General features: G+C 37.5%; 2 protein-coding genes across 2 annotated transcripts in view; both read right to left on the reverse strand.

The window, feature by feature from the left end:
• Positions 1-16,651, reverse strand: part of LOC117785349 — a 99,170-nt gene that overhangs the window by 77,981 nt on the left and 4,538 nt on the right. The gene's annotated exons all lie outside the window — the stretch shown is intronic.
• LOC117785348 (axoneme-associated protein mst101(2)-like) lies at positions 4,865-8,236 on the reverse strand. The gene has a single exon (XM_034623306.1). The coding sequence runs from the start codon at positions 8,151-8,153 to the stop codon at positions 5,040-5,042; it is 3,114 nt and encodes a 1,037-aa protein (XP_034479197.1). The 5' UTR covers positions 8,154-8,236; the 3' UTR covers positions 4,865-5,039.

A 16,651-nucleotide genomic window follows, 5' to 3' on the forward strand; every position in this document is an offset into this window, starting at 1 on the left:
GTGATGCCGCTTTACATTTACCTATATTTATCTGTCTAAGTACAGGTATTTTAAGCTGCGGTCTTTTACTTATTTCTTTCGTATTTCTTTTCATTTGACCGTTATTAGCATCCGTAACTATTTTCTGAAACTTTAATTCCGAATATTGACTTAACCTATGACTTTGACATTTGTAGTTTTCGAGGACATTTTGCAGGGAACATTTATTTTTTAGTCGCTTTAATCTAATTCGCCTTAGATTTTTGCAATGCGTAATAATGCTATCGATCTCTTTTACTTCGGAATTTATGTTGAATTGTTGTTGGTCGTTGTCATCTTTAATTTTTTTTGAACGTGTTCCAATATTATTTATATTCTTTCGACTTTTTGCATTCATTGCAAACTTAAACGCCAAGTCCATTAATCTTATATCTCCGTCATTATTGTTGTATTTGGAATCTCTGATCGGTTTCGATGTTTGCAAGTTTTCGAGTAAAGGCCTTTCCATTTTTTGTGAATTCAAATACAAACCTTTCGTTAAATTTGAAGAATTCTTCAGCCAAGCACTTGTTGTTCCCATATGCTTAGAAAGTTTCTCAGACGGATCTAAGCATTTCTTGACTGTTGATCTGTTATACGGCTTATCCCCTAGTCCAGAGTTCATCTTTGTACGATTAATGGCCAAGTTTCTTCTATGATTGCGTATATTGTTTTTCTTTTGCATGTCAATGGTGTATCTTTGAATTTTTTTCAGCTCCTTTTCCGTATTGACTGAAATTTTTTTAATGACAGGGCTTGGTGAACACCAACCAAATTTCTTTTCCCACATGCGAAGACTTGTGAGAATCTCTTCTAATTTCTTGCTTGGCGGTTCACTACTCCACATCTCATTTGAGTTCTTGTCAACAAAATGATATGGGCTTAATTTTTCCTTGTACTCCGATCCTGAAGTTGGTTTGCTGGATGGCAAAGAATGTTTACAGTTCAGGTCAAATTTTGCTACTGGTTTAAGTAAAGCATTTGTATAAGTGGACATGTTTACTTTGGTTATTAGAGATTTTTCTGTGCCATTTTTATACTTCTTATCTTCTACCACTGCACAAAGTCCACTTTGAGCTGAAGACTTATTGCAATCATAGAATCGATCGCGCAGAATATCTCTAAATCCAATTATTAGACTCTTAGAGCCTTTGTACCACAGTGAATGATTTTGAGCCATTAGATTCGAATTTTCCTGTCAAGTCAGGGAATTATTATATGCTTCAATAACACATTTATAACTGTCACCTTGAGAGTAAAAAGATTTTCCGGTTTCAAAGAACTTTTGTTGGTGTTAATGCTTAGAGGCGAATGAGAACGCGAAGAATTATTCGTTCCAAGACTGCGGCATAGCAGTGGCTTTAGTTGAACTGTGTTATAACTGCGCCACATTTTTTCAGCACCCAACTTAATAATACCCAGCGGTGGTCTGATAACGCCCAGATTGCCAATTAATTTTGTATTAAAAAAGAAACCAAACTATATATTTTCATACCTATACTTAAAACAAGTCCCCAATTTTTAATATATTCTGATACTACTTGTTGATTAAAAAGTCAAAACTATCCATTTGATATTGCAGCTACAATTTCAGGCTGCACTGAACCTTGAGTAACGTCTCGGCGGATTTCTCCAAAGCGCATTTCTCCCAGTCGGATAACTGTGGACGGATAATGGCTCTCAGACCACCCTTGTTGACAATACACGGCAGAGAGAGAAATATCTCATCTGTGATTCCACACATTCCCTTTGCATTCGTGGACAACGACAAGATGCGATTGCTGTCTTGAAATATGGCCGATATAACGTCCGCTATAGTCAGACCAACAGCCCAGTTTGTATAGCCCTTAATTGACTTGACATTAAAGGCCGCTTCCACAACTTCCTGGTGCACCCTCGACCACTGCATGGAATCATCCTCAGTGCCTATGGCCGGGTGTAGCGTCTTGAGTCGTACACCTCCCACGGAGACCGTCGACCACAAAGGCACTGATGTGTCTCCATGCTCGCCGACTACAAATCCGTGTACCGAATTGGACGACACCTCCAAAATGTGGGAAAGGAACATTCGAAACCGGGCAGTATCCAAGTGGCAGCCAGTACTGAAACATCGCTCATATGGTAGATTGGTTACTTTCCGAGCCAACCAGGTCATAACATCCGCGGGATTAGCAACAATAATAAATATGGCCTTGGGGCTCTGCTTAACAAGTTCTGGCATAACTTGTTTAATAATATCCGCTGTCTTTTGGGATACTTGCAGACGTGACTCGCCGGGTTTCACACGTGCACCTGCTGTGACCACAACAACTCTAGAGTTTTTAGTGGCTTCAATTTTGCAGCTATGTTCAATGTGACAATTATGAAGAAACATAGTTCCATGTATCAAGTCTAGTCGTTCTGCACAGCACAGTTCCTCATTAACATCGAATAAAGCCAAGTTGTTCGTTACGCCCTTGGTGAGCAAGGCAACGGAGCATCCGATACCTACAGCTCCAGTTCCGACTACAGATACTTTGTTACCATCTTGGGAATCTTGTTTCTTCAGATTCTTGTAAAGACAAGCCTTAAATGCGTTCATAAGTTGAGTTCTCTTGCAACTCATATCCGATTTACTTCTAATAGAAGTTATAAGGGCTGTGACATTCAATGCAGTCCTTAAATTGCTTTGACGATTACACTCCATTTGAATGGATGCAAATAGTTGGCTTAGTACGCAGCGGCGAGGTATCATATTAAATATGTTATTTGGGGACTTTTTACGAATCTTCAACAGGATTCAGAATTTTGATTCTGCCGAATATACAAAATAGTTTTCCTGACAATTTCATACTAGGTTACTTTCCAAGAACAATACAACAATTCAAAAATGGGAAATTTGTTTAATAAAAGAAAGTATATTAAACACTGCAATATCTTTTGAGTAAACAATTCCTTTTGAATACTATTAAATAATTGAATCGTTCCTTCTTCTTAACAGCGGAATTTAAGTTCAACCGTTTTGGCACTCTTCTGGATGATATTGAAAGATCTTCCTGTTTCGACTTACTTCTATCAATATTTAATATGTTAATAATTTAATTGAAATATGTTATAACGTATTTTTTTTGTAATATACCCAGAAGTGCATCGGTAGCTCCCAAAACGCCAATTTTTTTAAATAAAAAAGTGCATGTAAATCTGATTACCTATTTTACTTAGCTCCACAATTAACTTATGTTAAATATTTCTGTATACGACTACTATCTGTACTTTTACAAAGTCCAAAACTATACACAGGCTACAATTTTAAACTGCATTGAACTTTAAGTAACGTCTCCGCAGATTTTGTAAGTTCACCTTTTTCCCAGTCGGATAACTGTGGACGTATAATGGCTTTTAGACCACACTTATTGACAATGCATGGCAGAGAAAGAAATATCTCATCTTTGATTCCACATATTCCTTTTGCATTCGTTGACAGCGACAAGATGCGATTACTGTTTTGAAATATGGCCGATATAACGTCAGCTACAGTAAGGCCAACAGCCCAGTTTGTATAGCCCTTAATTGACTTGACATTAAAGGCCGCTTTCACAACTTCCTGGTGCACACTCGACCACTGCATGGAATCATCCTCAGTGCCTATGGTCGGGTGTAGCGTCTTGAGTCGTACACCTCCCACGGAGACCGTCGACCACAAAGGCACTGATGTGTCTCCATGCTCGCCGACTACAAATCCGTGTACCGAATTGGACGACACCCCCAAAATGTGAGAAAGGAACATTCGAAAACGGGCAGTATCCAAGTGACAGCCAGTACTGAAACATCGCTCATATGGTAGATTGGTTACTTTCCGAGCCACCCAGGTCATAACGTCCGCGGGGTTCCCGACAATAATAAATATGGCCTTGGGGCTCTGTTTAACCAGTTCTGGCATAAGTTGCTTAAAGATATCGGCTGACTTTTGGGATACTTGCAGTCGTGTCTCGTTGCCTTTAACACGTGCACCTGCTGTGACCACAACAACTCTAGAGTTTTTCGTTGCTTCAATTTTGCAGCTGTGGTCAATGTGACAATTGTGTAAAAACATCGATCCATGTAGCAAGTCCAGTCGTTCTGCACAGCACAGTTCCTCATTAAGATCGAATAAGGCCAAGTTGTTCGTTACGCCCTTGGTGAGCAAGGCAATGGAGCATCCGATACCTACAGCTCCAGTTCCGACTACAGATACTTTGTTACCATCTTGGCAATCTTGTGGCTTTAGATTCTTATAAAGACAAGCTCGAAACGCATTCATAAGTTGACTGCTTTTGCAACTCTCACCCGATTTTCTTCTAATAGAAGTTGTAAAAGAATCGACATTTGATGCAGCTTGTGGATAGTTTTGTGGATTGCACTTATTTAGAATTGATGCAAATAATTTGTTGAATATACAGCGGTTAAGCATCATTTTAAAATAATTTAATTTGGAACTATCTGTGAATATAATTTAGAATTTTTGATTGACTTAATCTGTATACTACGCCTTACAATTTCAAACTGGGTTATGTTTCATTATTTGTGAGTTTATAACAATAAAAAGATTTTGGGGTCAATGTAGCTTCTTGTGATCATGAGTTTCGTGCGAAATAACATAAATTAACATCTGTTGAAGATTCTATTCTTTTTATCTTATTTAATAGCTTAACCGTCCCTAATGGGAAAAATAAAGTAACTTTTTATTTTTTTCGTTGGTCAATAATAACACTATTGAGTCCAAAATAACGTAGCGTCTCATAGAAACACTATTAAGTATTTGAAAATTATTTCCTTGAGAAAATTACTGCCGAAAATCTGAATAACTTACTTTTAGATGGAAAAGATATTAAAATTAATACAGGATAGTTTAATTTTTTTCTTTTACATACATTGAGCAGTCGAAAAAGCATAACATTATGTGAGAAAAATAAGATATTTACAATAATAAATTTGTATAAATATTACGTTTGAGGCCAGCCAGCATGAAGAACAGTGCTTACAGAAATTGAAGAGGAAATGTACTACAGTTTGACATTACACTGAGCTTCGAGTAATATTTCCGCAGATTTGTGCAAACTTTTTATCTCCCATTCCGAAAGCTGCGGATGTATGACTCCTCGCAAACCCCACTTATTGACAATACACGGCAATGAAAGGAATACCTCATCTTCGATACTGCACATACCTTTTGCATTAGTGGACAACGACATGATGCTGTTGGTGTCTTGCAATATAGCGGATATAATGTCTGTGACAGTGAGGGCAATTGCCCAATTTGTATAACCCTTAGCGTTTGACACCTTTTTAGCTGCATTTACAACTTCCATATGTACATTCGACCAGCACATCGGATCTCTCTCGTTGCCTATATCTGGATGTATGCAGTTCAGTGGTATCCCTCCTACCGTGACAGTAGACCACAGAGGCACAGAGCTGTCCCCATGCTCACCGATAATATAGCCATTCACCGATTGCGTAGAGACTCTCAGCATGCGTGCAATTAACATGCGGAAGCGTGCGGTATCCAAATGACAGCCAGGACTGAAACAACGTTCAAAGGGTAGATCGGTTACCTTGCGGGCAAGCCAGGTCATCACATCCGTAGGGTTGGATACAATGAGAAATGAAGCTTTGGGACTCTGTTTAACCAGCTCGGGCATAACTTGTTTGATGATGTTCGCTGTCTTTTGGGCTACGTCAAGACGAGACTCATTGGGTTTACGTCGTGCTCCAGCCGTGACTACAACAACTCGCGAATCTTTTGTACTTTTGATGGTCGTAGATTTTTCAATATTTAAGCTATCTAAAAATAAGGAGCCATGTATCAAGTCCAAGCGTTCTCCTTCACACAGCTCTTTCTTCGTGTCGTAGAGAGTTATGTGGTTAGTTATGTTTTTAGATAGTAGCGTAATGGCACACGCCATACCAACAGCTCCAGTACCAATAATGGACACTTTTGACCCAGATTGAATGTCATGTTTCTTAAGTGTTTTGAAGAGACAGCATCGGAAATGTTCAGTTGGCTCTTTAAGAGTCTCCTCAAGTTTTCTTTTTCTTAGTTCTTTCTGTCTGCACTTTTCTTTATCTTCACATTCTTTTTTCAAAGCTTTCTCTTTGCGCACTTTCTTAAGTTTTTCCTCTTTCAATTTTTTCTTATTGACTTCCCCTTCCCATTTCATTAAACGCTCCTCTTGCTTACACTTATTTAGAAGAGCCTTATCCTTGCGAATTTTTTCTTGCTCACGTCTCTTCCTAATAGTGTCTTCTTTCCGCTTATTCTTAAGCTCTCTGCATATTTGTATGAGTGCCAGTTTCTCTTGTTTTTTTTTTAAAGCCTCCTCCCTTAGATTTTTCTTAAGCGCTTCCTCTTGGCGCTTCTTCTTTAGAGCCTCTTCCTCACACTTTTTTAAAGTTTGCTCTTCACACTTCTTTTTTAGAGCCTCCTCTTCGCACTTCTGCTTAAGAGTTTCTTCCTCACACTTTTTCTTTAGAGCTTCTTCCTCACACTTTTTGTTTAGAGCCTCTTCATCGCACTTCTTCTTGAGAGTTTTGCCTCTACACCTCTTCTTAAGGGCCTCAACTTTGCACTTCTTTTCTAGAGTCTTTTTCTCGCACATCTTCTTTAGAAGATCAGCTCTTTTCTCTTTTTTAAGTGCTTCTTCTTGCTTTTTTTTCAAAGCCTCCTCTAGTTTCCTTTTCTTAAGAGCCGCATCCTTTTGTTTCTTTTTAAGAGCCTCTTCTTTCTTTTTTATAGATTCTTCTTCAAGTTTCTTCCTCAAAGCCTCTTCTCTGCGCTTTCTCTGAAGAGCCTTTTCTTCGCACCGTTTTTTAAGAGCTTCTTCTTCGCACTTTCTTTTAAGATCCTCGTCACGCCTCTTTTTAAGAATAATTGCCTCCCATTTTTTCTTCCGCTTTTCTTCTTCTCTCTTTTTCTTTAAATCTTTAATTTTTTGTGTCTGTTGTTGTTGACACTTTCTTTTACGCTGCTCTTCCTTGCGCTGATTGTTTTTCTCCCTGCACAATTTTTTTAGAGCCTCTTCGTCGCATTTTTTTATTAGTTCCGCTTCTTCACACATTCTTTTGAGACATTTCCTTTTTACATTGTCCACCTCATGCTTTATAAAAGCCTCTACTTCACTGTTTGCCCTCTGCACTTCCTCTTTTAATTTCTTTTTTTGTCTCTCGACTTCAAGCGTTAAACTGCGTTCATTTTTTCTTATATCTACTGTGTCTTTGTTTACCCTAGTTCCAGATTCTCTGCACATTTGCTCTAATACTTTCCTTTTACACATCTTTCGAAATTGAGCGGCAAGACAATTGTAAGCACGTGCAAGTCTTTCCTGTTCACTTTTTGTCAATGATTTTCTAAATGTACATAAGTCCTTCCATTCGTTTTCAATGCATTTCTCTAATTCTAAAATGTACGGATTTTTAAAATTACTAGGTATACCACTCTGGCTATTTCTTTTCATCTTCTTTGTATTATTACTTGTATTATTTCTTTGCATTTCAGAATTATTTGTTATTCGATCTTTGACCTTCTTCTTTACTGATTTCTTCTTAATCGACTTATATTTCTTTTCTTTTAGTGGTAATCCAATTTTTTCACGTTGTTCCTTACTCTCGCAACGTCGAATTAATTTGTTAATCTGTACCCCTTTAGCCCTCAAAATACACTTCTTTTCCAGCTTCTTTTCATTACAGAACTTTCTTTTAGCTGACTTTTTACATGCTCTTTTAATGCCACGTGACACGCATTGCATCAATTCTTCCATTAATTCCTTATTGTTCTTACTTAACGATTTTGCTTCTTTTTCCCAAGCTTTTACTTCATCGTTAATACATTTACATTCTAACTCCCTAATTACCTCCATATCTTTCCCTTTTCGTATTTCTTCCAGTTTCTTTTCCTTTTCTTTTCTACGCTTATCCAATATTTTTTTGTATTCATAACAAGGATTCTTTTTCTTTTTGTCAGATGCACCAGAGTCGGATCCTTGACTGTATAAAACACGCGGCGGGCTTTTAAGCGATGTATGAGGTTGATACAATCGATTCACAGAGTCGGCTAGAACAGAAAATCCTCTAAGAAGGGACTTGCGGCTAAAAATATTAGTAATTCGACTAAAAGTCATGCTGAATGGCCTTACTTGAATTTTGAAACTGCAAGAAACAAATTTGCCTAATATAAATTAATGGCTTGGGTTTTTAATAATTTTGACATCTCCTAAGCTAGAAAATAATGTCGAATATATACCTGACTATTTTTGACTATGTTGCTTTTAAAAGCATAAGCATTATTGATTGTGCAATTAAAGACAGTAAAAAACTTCGATATAGGATAGGTCAAATTATTGTACGGAAAATTTTTCTGAATTAAGTTACTTTATGTTCAAAACAGATAACTTTGCCCTCGGGTTTTTCAAAGTAACAATACGCTTAGGCATTTTACATTAATATCCATAAGAATTATATTCTCATGTATGAAAAGTTAAATTATTTATATCTAGTATTCATATGAAAGTTCAAAGTCTGTAGATTACTATTTGAAAAATTCCTTAGTCAGAAATATTACAGCATGCACTAAACATCATTAAGTTGAGCCTCTATTATGTCAAAATTTTAAATAAAAATTCAGATTATAGAAAAAGTTATACATTTTTTTTTTGGTTTTTTTTGGTCGCAAAATTTACGCGTAATCCTTCAGTATGTCTCTAGGTAGATTCATTTTAATATTTCATCGTAGCCCCTTGCTGAGAGGGTTATCTATTCTTACCGACTGTATGGACCGAATGCATTTGCCAACCTCAATAAGCAGTTGTCAAAGACTTCGGTATAGTAAAAAATCTGACTCCGACAATTCTGACAAGAATTCCAATCCCTGCGAAGAATATAGCAAAATTCTTGACAAGCGTTTAGAAAACAAAAAGAAGGAAGAGGAAGCTCTTAAAAAGAAACAGGAAGAAGAACAAATTAAGGCACACGAATTACAATGCATTGAAAAACACAAGAAAGCATGGGCTAAAGAAATGGAAGGTTTGAATAGGAAGGATAAGAAGTTAATGGAAAGCATGATGGAGTGTTTGTCGAATGGCATGAAAATGGTATGCAAAAAAATAGCGCAAAAGAAATTTAGTAATGAGAAAGAACTTGAAATTAAGTGCAGTGATATAGCTAAAAGTGCAAAGATCAGAAATTTGTTAGAGAAGTGTGATAAAAAAATATCCGAAAATAAAAAGAAGGAGGATGGAAAACAGAAGGAAAAAAAAACAGAATTAGCTAAAGACAAGATTGAGAAAAAAGACTCAAAGAAAAAAAGTGAACAAAAGAATAAGTCAGGTAAAAAGCGAAAAGAAACGAAAAGTAAGAATCGGAAAGAAGACTGTAAGGAAGATCAAAATAAGTCAAAAAAAGGTACAAAGGCTGTGAAAGAAATGGTAAAACAGCAGACTCAGAAAACAAAAACTGCTAAAAAGGATTCGAAAAAAACGAATGCGAGTCGTAGGAAATCGGATAAATGTGAAGGTAAGGAAAAAGACAAGAAAGCAAAGAAAGTAAATCAAAATACGGAAAGTCAGGAGCAGAAAAAACAGAAGAAGCAACATACAAAATCGGGAAAAGTAAAGTCAGAGAGAAAAGATTCAAAGAAAGATAGTAAAGATAAAAAAGATCAGTCACCAAAAAAAGGAATGACAAAGAAGTGTAAGCTCCAGAAGAAAGACTGTCTGGGAAGTAATAAGCAGTCGAGTAAAAAAGGAAAAGTTAAGAATGTAAAAACTCAGGAAGATAAAAAAAATTCTAAAGAGGGAAAAGAAAAGAAAAGTAAGGTTCAGAAAGGAGACTGCCAGAAAGATAAAAAAAAGGTGGGTAAAAAAGGAAAAGAAATTAAAGTCAAAACTCGGAAAGACAAAAAAATTTCTAAAAAGGGAAAAGACAAGGAAAGTAAGGCCCAGAAAGGAGTCTGCCAGGAAGGTAAAAAACAGTCGAGTAAAAAAGATACAAAAACTCTAAAAACAAAGGTCAAAGAGCAAACACAGAAAAGTAAAAGTGTAAAGAATAAATCGAAAAAAGCGAAACCACTTGGTAAGAAATCAGGAAGTGCAGACAATATTGATAAGAAATCCGCAAAAAAGCGTCCAGTTAAATCGGAAGAAGGAAAAACAGGAAAGTCAGAGAGACAATGGTTAGATCTGGAAGATGGTTGGAGAAAGAAGAAGGACGGAAAATCAGGAAAGTCAGAGAGACAATGGCTGGATCTGGAAGATGGTTGGAGAAAGAAGGAAGAAGGAAAAACAGGAAAGTCAGGAAAGTCAGAGAGACAATGGCTTGATCTGGAAGATGGTTGGAGAAAGTCAAAAAATCGGTACCTAGTAAAATTGGAGAAATGCATTAACAGTCAATGGGCTGATGTTTGTAGAATTCAGAAAAAGTTCTCAAAAGAAGAGCAAGAAAGACTTGCCCGTTCCCGTGAGTGCCTTACCGCTCATTTTAGGGAAATGTGTAAACAGAAAGTATTAAAAGAAATGTGTGAAGAGTCTGGACAGGATAAAATCAACAAAAGGTACGAAAGTATAGGCGGGAAATCTCCTCAAAAGATTAAGAAGGAGAAAAAGTCGACAAAGAAAAATAAATCTAGCATTCCAAACGCCCAAATGGATAAGGAGTGGGGTAAATTAGCAGATGAAGTGCAGAAGGTAAAGAAGGAGGAGGAAGCTTTTATTAAAAATGAGCTTGAGGGTCTTGAAAAGAAATGCTTTCAACAGATATGTGAAGAAGAGGCATTGAAGGAAAAGTGCAGAGAGCTGACTCTAAAAGAAAAGTGCAAAGAGGAGGCTCAGAGGGAAAAGTGCAAAAAAGCGGCTTTGAAAGAAAAGCCAGAAGAGGAAGCTCTCAAAAAGAAAAAGAAAGAAGAGGCTCTAAAAAAGAAACAGAAAAAGGAAGCCCTCCAAAAGAAAAAGAAAGAGCAAGCCCTCAAAAAGAAAAAGAAAGCGGAAGCTCTAAAAAAGAAACGGAAAGAGGAAGCTCTCAAGAAAAAGTGTGAACAAGAAGCTCTCATGAAAAAGTGCATAGAGAAGGCTCTCAAAATGCAGAAAGAAGAAGAGGCTCTTAAGAAAAAATGCGATGAGGAGGCTTTTATAAAGCAATGTGAAGAAGCTGTGAGGAAACGTCAAAAGCAAGAGGAAGAGGCTCAGAAGAAAAAACAGGAAAAGCCTCTAAAAAAAAAACATAATGAAGAATCTCAAAAAAAGAAGCAAAAGAAAGTGACTGAAAAGAAAAAGCAAAAGAAAGAAGCTGCTAAAAAGAAGAAACAACAAGAGTCTCCTAAAGCAAAAAAAACGAAAAAGTCCCCTAAGAAGCAAAATGAAAAGAAAAACGACGAGGATCTTCAGATGAGTGAAGACGAGAAGGCTGTTATGAAAGAGTGTGAAAAGATGCTCAGGGAACAATGCAAAGAGGATCTCAAAAAACAGCAAAAAAAGAACGCTCTGAAGAAAAAGCAAAAGAAAGGCCAACTTAAGAAAAATAGCGAAGAAAGCGAAAAGGGGACACATAAGAAAAAGAGCAAGGGCAAAAAAAATATTAAAAACAAGTCTCTTAAGAAAAAGCATAAAAAATGCCAAAACATGGAGGCTCTCAAGAAAAAACGAAAGGCAAAGACACTCAAGAAAAAACAAAAAGCTCTGAAGAAGAATGAGACAGAAGAGGAAAAGTAATAATAGTAGAAAAAGTTAATGTCCGAATCACTTAATAAACACAACTGATTAGTCATCTATATATAGTCTTTTAAATGACAGGAAAATTTTTATAATTCATAATATTAAACCACTTTTGTGATGGCAACAACACGAACACAATACAGCAATTAAAGTTGAACGCCGGAAACAGAAAAAGGTGCTCGAAATAAGAAAAAGACTGAGAAAAGTTGCCACCACTCAAGTCGCAATATTAACATACATACACGTAACAATAAAAATGAACACGTTATACACATGCATGTACATTGTACATGTGCACAATTACTATATGTGAGTGTCAATCCCACAGCGGATTTCGACTCAGATGCAGATTCAGATTCAAAAATTAACAGCAGCAACGGCAAAACAAGTTGCAGAAATTAATGACAACATAAAAGAATTTAAACAACGTGTTGCCAACGTAATTGCGGCAAAAGTTTTGAGTGTACGTATGTGTGTGTGTGCTGGTGTGTGTGTGTGGCAAAATGTTAAGCATACTTATGTACGCCACTGTCAGGAACCACGGTGGGTGTAGTCAACTTGGCTCGGCGTTGTCTGCTGCTGTCTGCTTGGCGGCGCATGAAGTGAAAATTAATTTCTAAATGCGGGAAATTAACAAATTACAAACAACTCAAGGGGCGAAGAGCAACAGGGCAGCAGGTGGTAGTTGGTAGGTGGTTGGTGGCAAGTGGCAGGTAGTATGTGGGAGGCAGGCGGAAGTAGACATGCCATAATTTACACACACGCACACACACACAAATACATATAGACACAGAGAAGCCCACTTGGCGCATTCATGCGCATCAGAGAAATTCGTTGGGCAAGTTCCATAGAGGACTCAAGGTGTTGACGCACAGGTGAGACAGACATTGTCTTACCTTTGCCTGCCAGCCATGAAGTTGTAGACATATTTCTACACTCACACATCCAAAAACGCACCACTCATGCACTCAATCTGCTGACAGTTGACAGCTTTGCTAATTTCCAGCAGTCACCCACCGAAAATTAAGATGGGGATCTGTCTTGGGCTGTCAACGTTACAACAACCCCCTCCCACCATTGTATGTGTCTCTGTTTTTGGCACCTGCCAGCCCTGCCAACCCCTACCTGATTTTTACACCACACCACAGCTGATGCGGTCGCGCTTTCAGCATTTAATTAAGTTGTGCTCCATTTTATGTTCGACAAAATTGTTTGTCTGCCGCCTGCACTTACTGTTACCTATTTTAAGACTGAAGAGTCAACGATGTGGTGATGTGGTGACGTGGTGAGCGTGTGTGCATTAGTGTGCGTGGCCATGGGCGTGGCATTTGGTAATCATGTTGTGGTTGTGGCTGCCACAAAGGGGAACGTGTTGGTGTCATTTGTTGACACTTTTCGGGGTTAACGCAGATTTAACAAATATAGGTAGGGTAGTTGGGTATACTCGACTAAAAAAAAAACAAATGTATCTTAAATTAAATATTACTTAACATAAATCTTTTTCTTCTTTAACATGAGACAAGATAAAAAAAAAAGAGTTTACTTTTGAAATGAAGCTGTATCTGTACTTAAAAAAAGAAACAAAAGGTATCTAAAATTAAATATTACTTAACATAAATCTTTTTTTTCTTTAACATGAGACAATACTAAAAAAAAAAAAGTTTACTTTTGAATTGACGCTGTATCTTTGTCATGGATTTATCTTCAGACATTTTCCAGTTCACTGATTTCATTCATTCGTCATATTTGATTCCTTTTTTTTTTTTTTAGATATTCACTGCACATTGGGCATTGTTAATAGCTCGGTTGCAGTTCCCATTCAATTCAGTTTTTTTTTATTTTTATTTTTTTTTTGTAGCTGCCGCTGTTGATTGTTGCATAAGAGCTTGTCAAGGATAAAGCACTGGAGGGCATTTAGCTGTTCAGACGTCGTTGTCAACGATTATGACTGTGATTATGATGATGTACCTCCTATTGTTGCTGTTATTTCAAATCAATGTTAAGCTTCGAGGCTGACGCGTCACAAGGACAGTGTCATTGTTGCTATTCAACTCTAGGTTTTTCATTACCATTGATTTTACAATACGGAATGGCGTCTAAAGTGCAGACTGATGGCCTTGCAGAATTGTATGCTACTTGGTTTCATCCAACTTGTGAGTGATCTGATTCGTAGATCTGATTGAGTACTTTTGGTTTTCTTCAGAATACCCTTTAACTTGTCTTTTTAGTTTTGAATTTAAAATTGTACACCATTTATAAATAGTAACTTTTATTTGTAACATTCTTGCTTTTAATTATAAATAAACCATTCATTCATTCATGCACCATTTATAAATAGTTATTTTTATTTGTAACATTCTTGCTTTTAATTATAAATAAACCATTCATTTATGACTCTAGAAGTACATATTGGTTGCAGAGTTCACTCTCAGAATCTGCCTGCTCAGCCCATACTTTATTTCAGCAGATTTTGACTTAATTTACTTATAAACAAGTCCCGTTTGTCAGAAGCAGGTGCTTAGAGAAGAAAAATTAAAAAGTTGCATGATATATGTAATCGACTCACTCCCGCTGCGCCATTTTGTTTTACAAATTCGGTTGGCAAATAATTTGCTACAAATTGAGAAGCAGCAACTGCAAATAGATATAGACCGAGCTCAACCGCAGTCAGGACGACGAAACAGACACCGACACAGCTGCGGTTGCCAAATTATTTGCGAGTGTATATATCTATGTGTGTATATATGTGTGTGTGTGTGCGAGTGTGGCATGTGGTTAGTTAAACAAAAATGCTGTGGCTGCAACACAGAAACACATGCCAGGGAATAACTGGGTCATTGGCAGAAATGTCGCTGCCCCGATGTATTAAAGTCAAAATTAACTAACACAATTTACAACATTCACATCAACGACAAAACCAAACCAAACAGCAAAGACCAAGTAAGAGATCAAGTTTAACGATAGCAGCCAATATATGGGTTGTCAGAGTGAAGAGAGAGGAGGGAGGGAGGAAGAGTCGCCCAGGCTGACACCTGTTCCGCTTGATTGTGCCCGGTACGCTGTTACATCATGAAAGGTTAATGACGGCTGCTGTCAGCAGCGAACAGCGAAGGTCAGCCTCCCAAACATCCTTGCTCATTCCAAGCGAATGATCCTGCTTCCTTCTTCCTTCTTCGTTTTCCCTCTTATAACTTTCAGTATTTTATTCCCCAACAAACATTGTCCTCATTGGGGTTTTTGTCCTTTATTGGGTGGATTCATGCAGCAGGCAAAAGTTTCGTTTCATGGGCCCAAAGTGTAACAAAAATACAAAAATGGGAGGTGCTCTCTTTATGCGGGGTAGTGAGCGGTAAAAGCTACTGTGGACTCGTGCTAAATAGCAGCGTTGAGCTGCTCCTTCGGGGAGGCTGGGGACAACGCCGAGCGTAAAAGTTAAATGAAACGAAACACGTTAATGGCTTCTGAAACCGTAGTGTGCGCGGTAAGAGCTGGGGCATTGACAGGTTGCTGTGTGGCAAGTGGCAAGTAGCAAGGCGTATACCAGGTGGCAGGTTAAAGCTCAACCTTCAGTTTCTGCTTGGACCATAGCAGCCCATTGAAAGTGAAATTTTTCAACTAGTTAGCGGCAAAGTCCTTGTCTCTAAATTTCTCTAGCTTATTTCAAGAGGGGCCGCCATTGAGCTCTGTGATAAAATGATATCGTTGGCTTAGTTAAATAGCAATAAGCAGAAAGGCAACCCAAAGTCGTTGACTGCTTTAGGTTGCTGTATCTCAATCACAGCGTCGTTTTTCGCTTAATATTAAGTTATTTAGGCTATTTAAGAGGCGAAATGAGTGGACGCCTCTCTCTATCTTTTACTGGTCATTAAAGTTAAATTACAGGATATTAGGTTACTTTTATCCTGTGCCGCATATTTCCTTGCCTTTGGGCCAAAAGTTACGCTGTGTATTTTCATTTGCTTTCGTTTTCAGGTATTTCAGGACTAATAGCCATATTAAAGTTGTCTCTCATTTATGAAAGTGAAAGAGAAAGAAAACGGAAAACACTGCAGGGCATAATTAAAGCAAAAATTACATTTTTATACCATACATACTTACTATGCAAGTAAATTAAAGAAAGCAAATATTTTCCACTGCTTTGTGGCACAAACTTGCACTCAATTGTTCGCCACAATAAACTTAAACGAAATGAAGTAAAAATTCAAGAAATGAGGGTTCCAACTGACAGAGAACCACACAAAATAAAAAGAATTATGTATCACTTCGTTACGACTTACTTCCACCTAATTTATTTTCACTTGCTTTTACTCTCTGAGGAAAGCGGCGACTTTGTGTGTCTGTGGTCTGCAGACAAACAAACTGAAATAAGCACGAATTGAACAAAAGTTGAGAGAGAGAGAGAAAAGGCAACAAAATAAGAAACATTTCCACAGTCAATGTGTCACTGTGAAACGCTCCAATGCTGATTTTTACAGTAAAAATTTGACAAGGTTATCAGCTCTTAATATGCTTTATTTCAGCATAAGAACCCAAATACTTATTATTACTAATTTGCATGTCATTTAACAAATAAGTATTAAATTCTATTGAATTGGTACACAGACTTTTGTGAGCTACAGTTTCAACCTTTTTCACTTTAGTGTTTCCACAAGAGTGCCAAGGGTGTGAACTACCAACTACAAGGAGATAAAGACAGCAAACGGAAAAAGCTGTATAGAATTTGACTTTGTTGCAGGATTGCATTCAACTGCAACGGAAAGTGCAAATGCTTTCGACCTTCTCACCTTATGTTTGGCTCATTCGGCCTGGCGGGCAATGCCTCAAAATGCCTTTCAAGTGCCGTCGTTTTAATCTCAGGTGTGCAATTTAGTGTGTGGCCAATTTTTGCCAGTCTAGCCAAGCCGGAAGCCACCAAC

This window comes from Drosophila innubila, assembly GCF_004354385.1.
Source record: "Drosophila innubila isolate TH190305 chromosome 2R unlocalized genomic scaffold, UK_Dinn_1.0 1_C_2R, whole genome shotgun sequence".
NCBI lineage: Eukaryota > Metazoa > Arthropoda > Insecta > Diptera > Drosophilidae > Drosophila > Drosophila innubila.

Excerpts from the sequence above, each read along its gene's own strand:
- LOC117785348 (XM_034623306.1), bottom strand. The coding sequence starts at position 8,153 with ATGACTTTTAGTCGAATTACTAATATTTTTAGCCGCAAGTCCCTTCTT.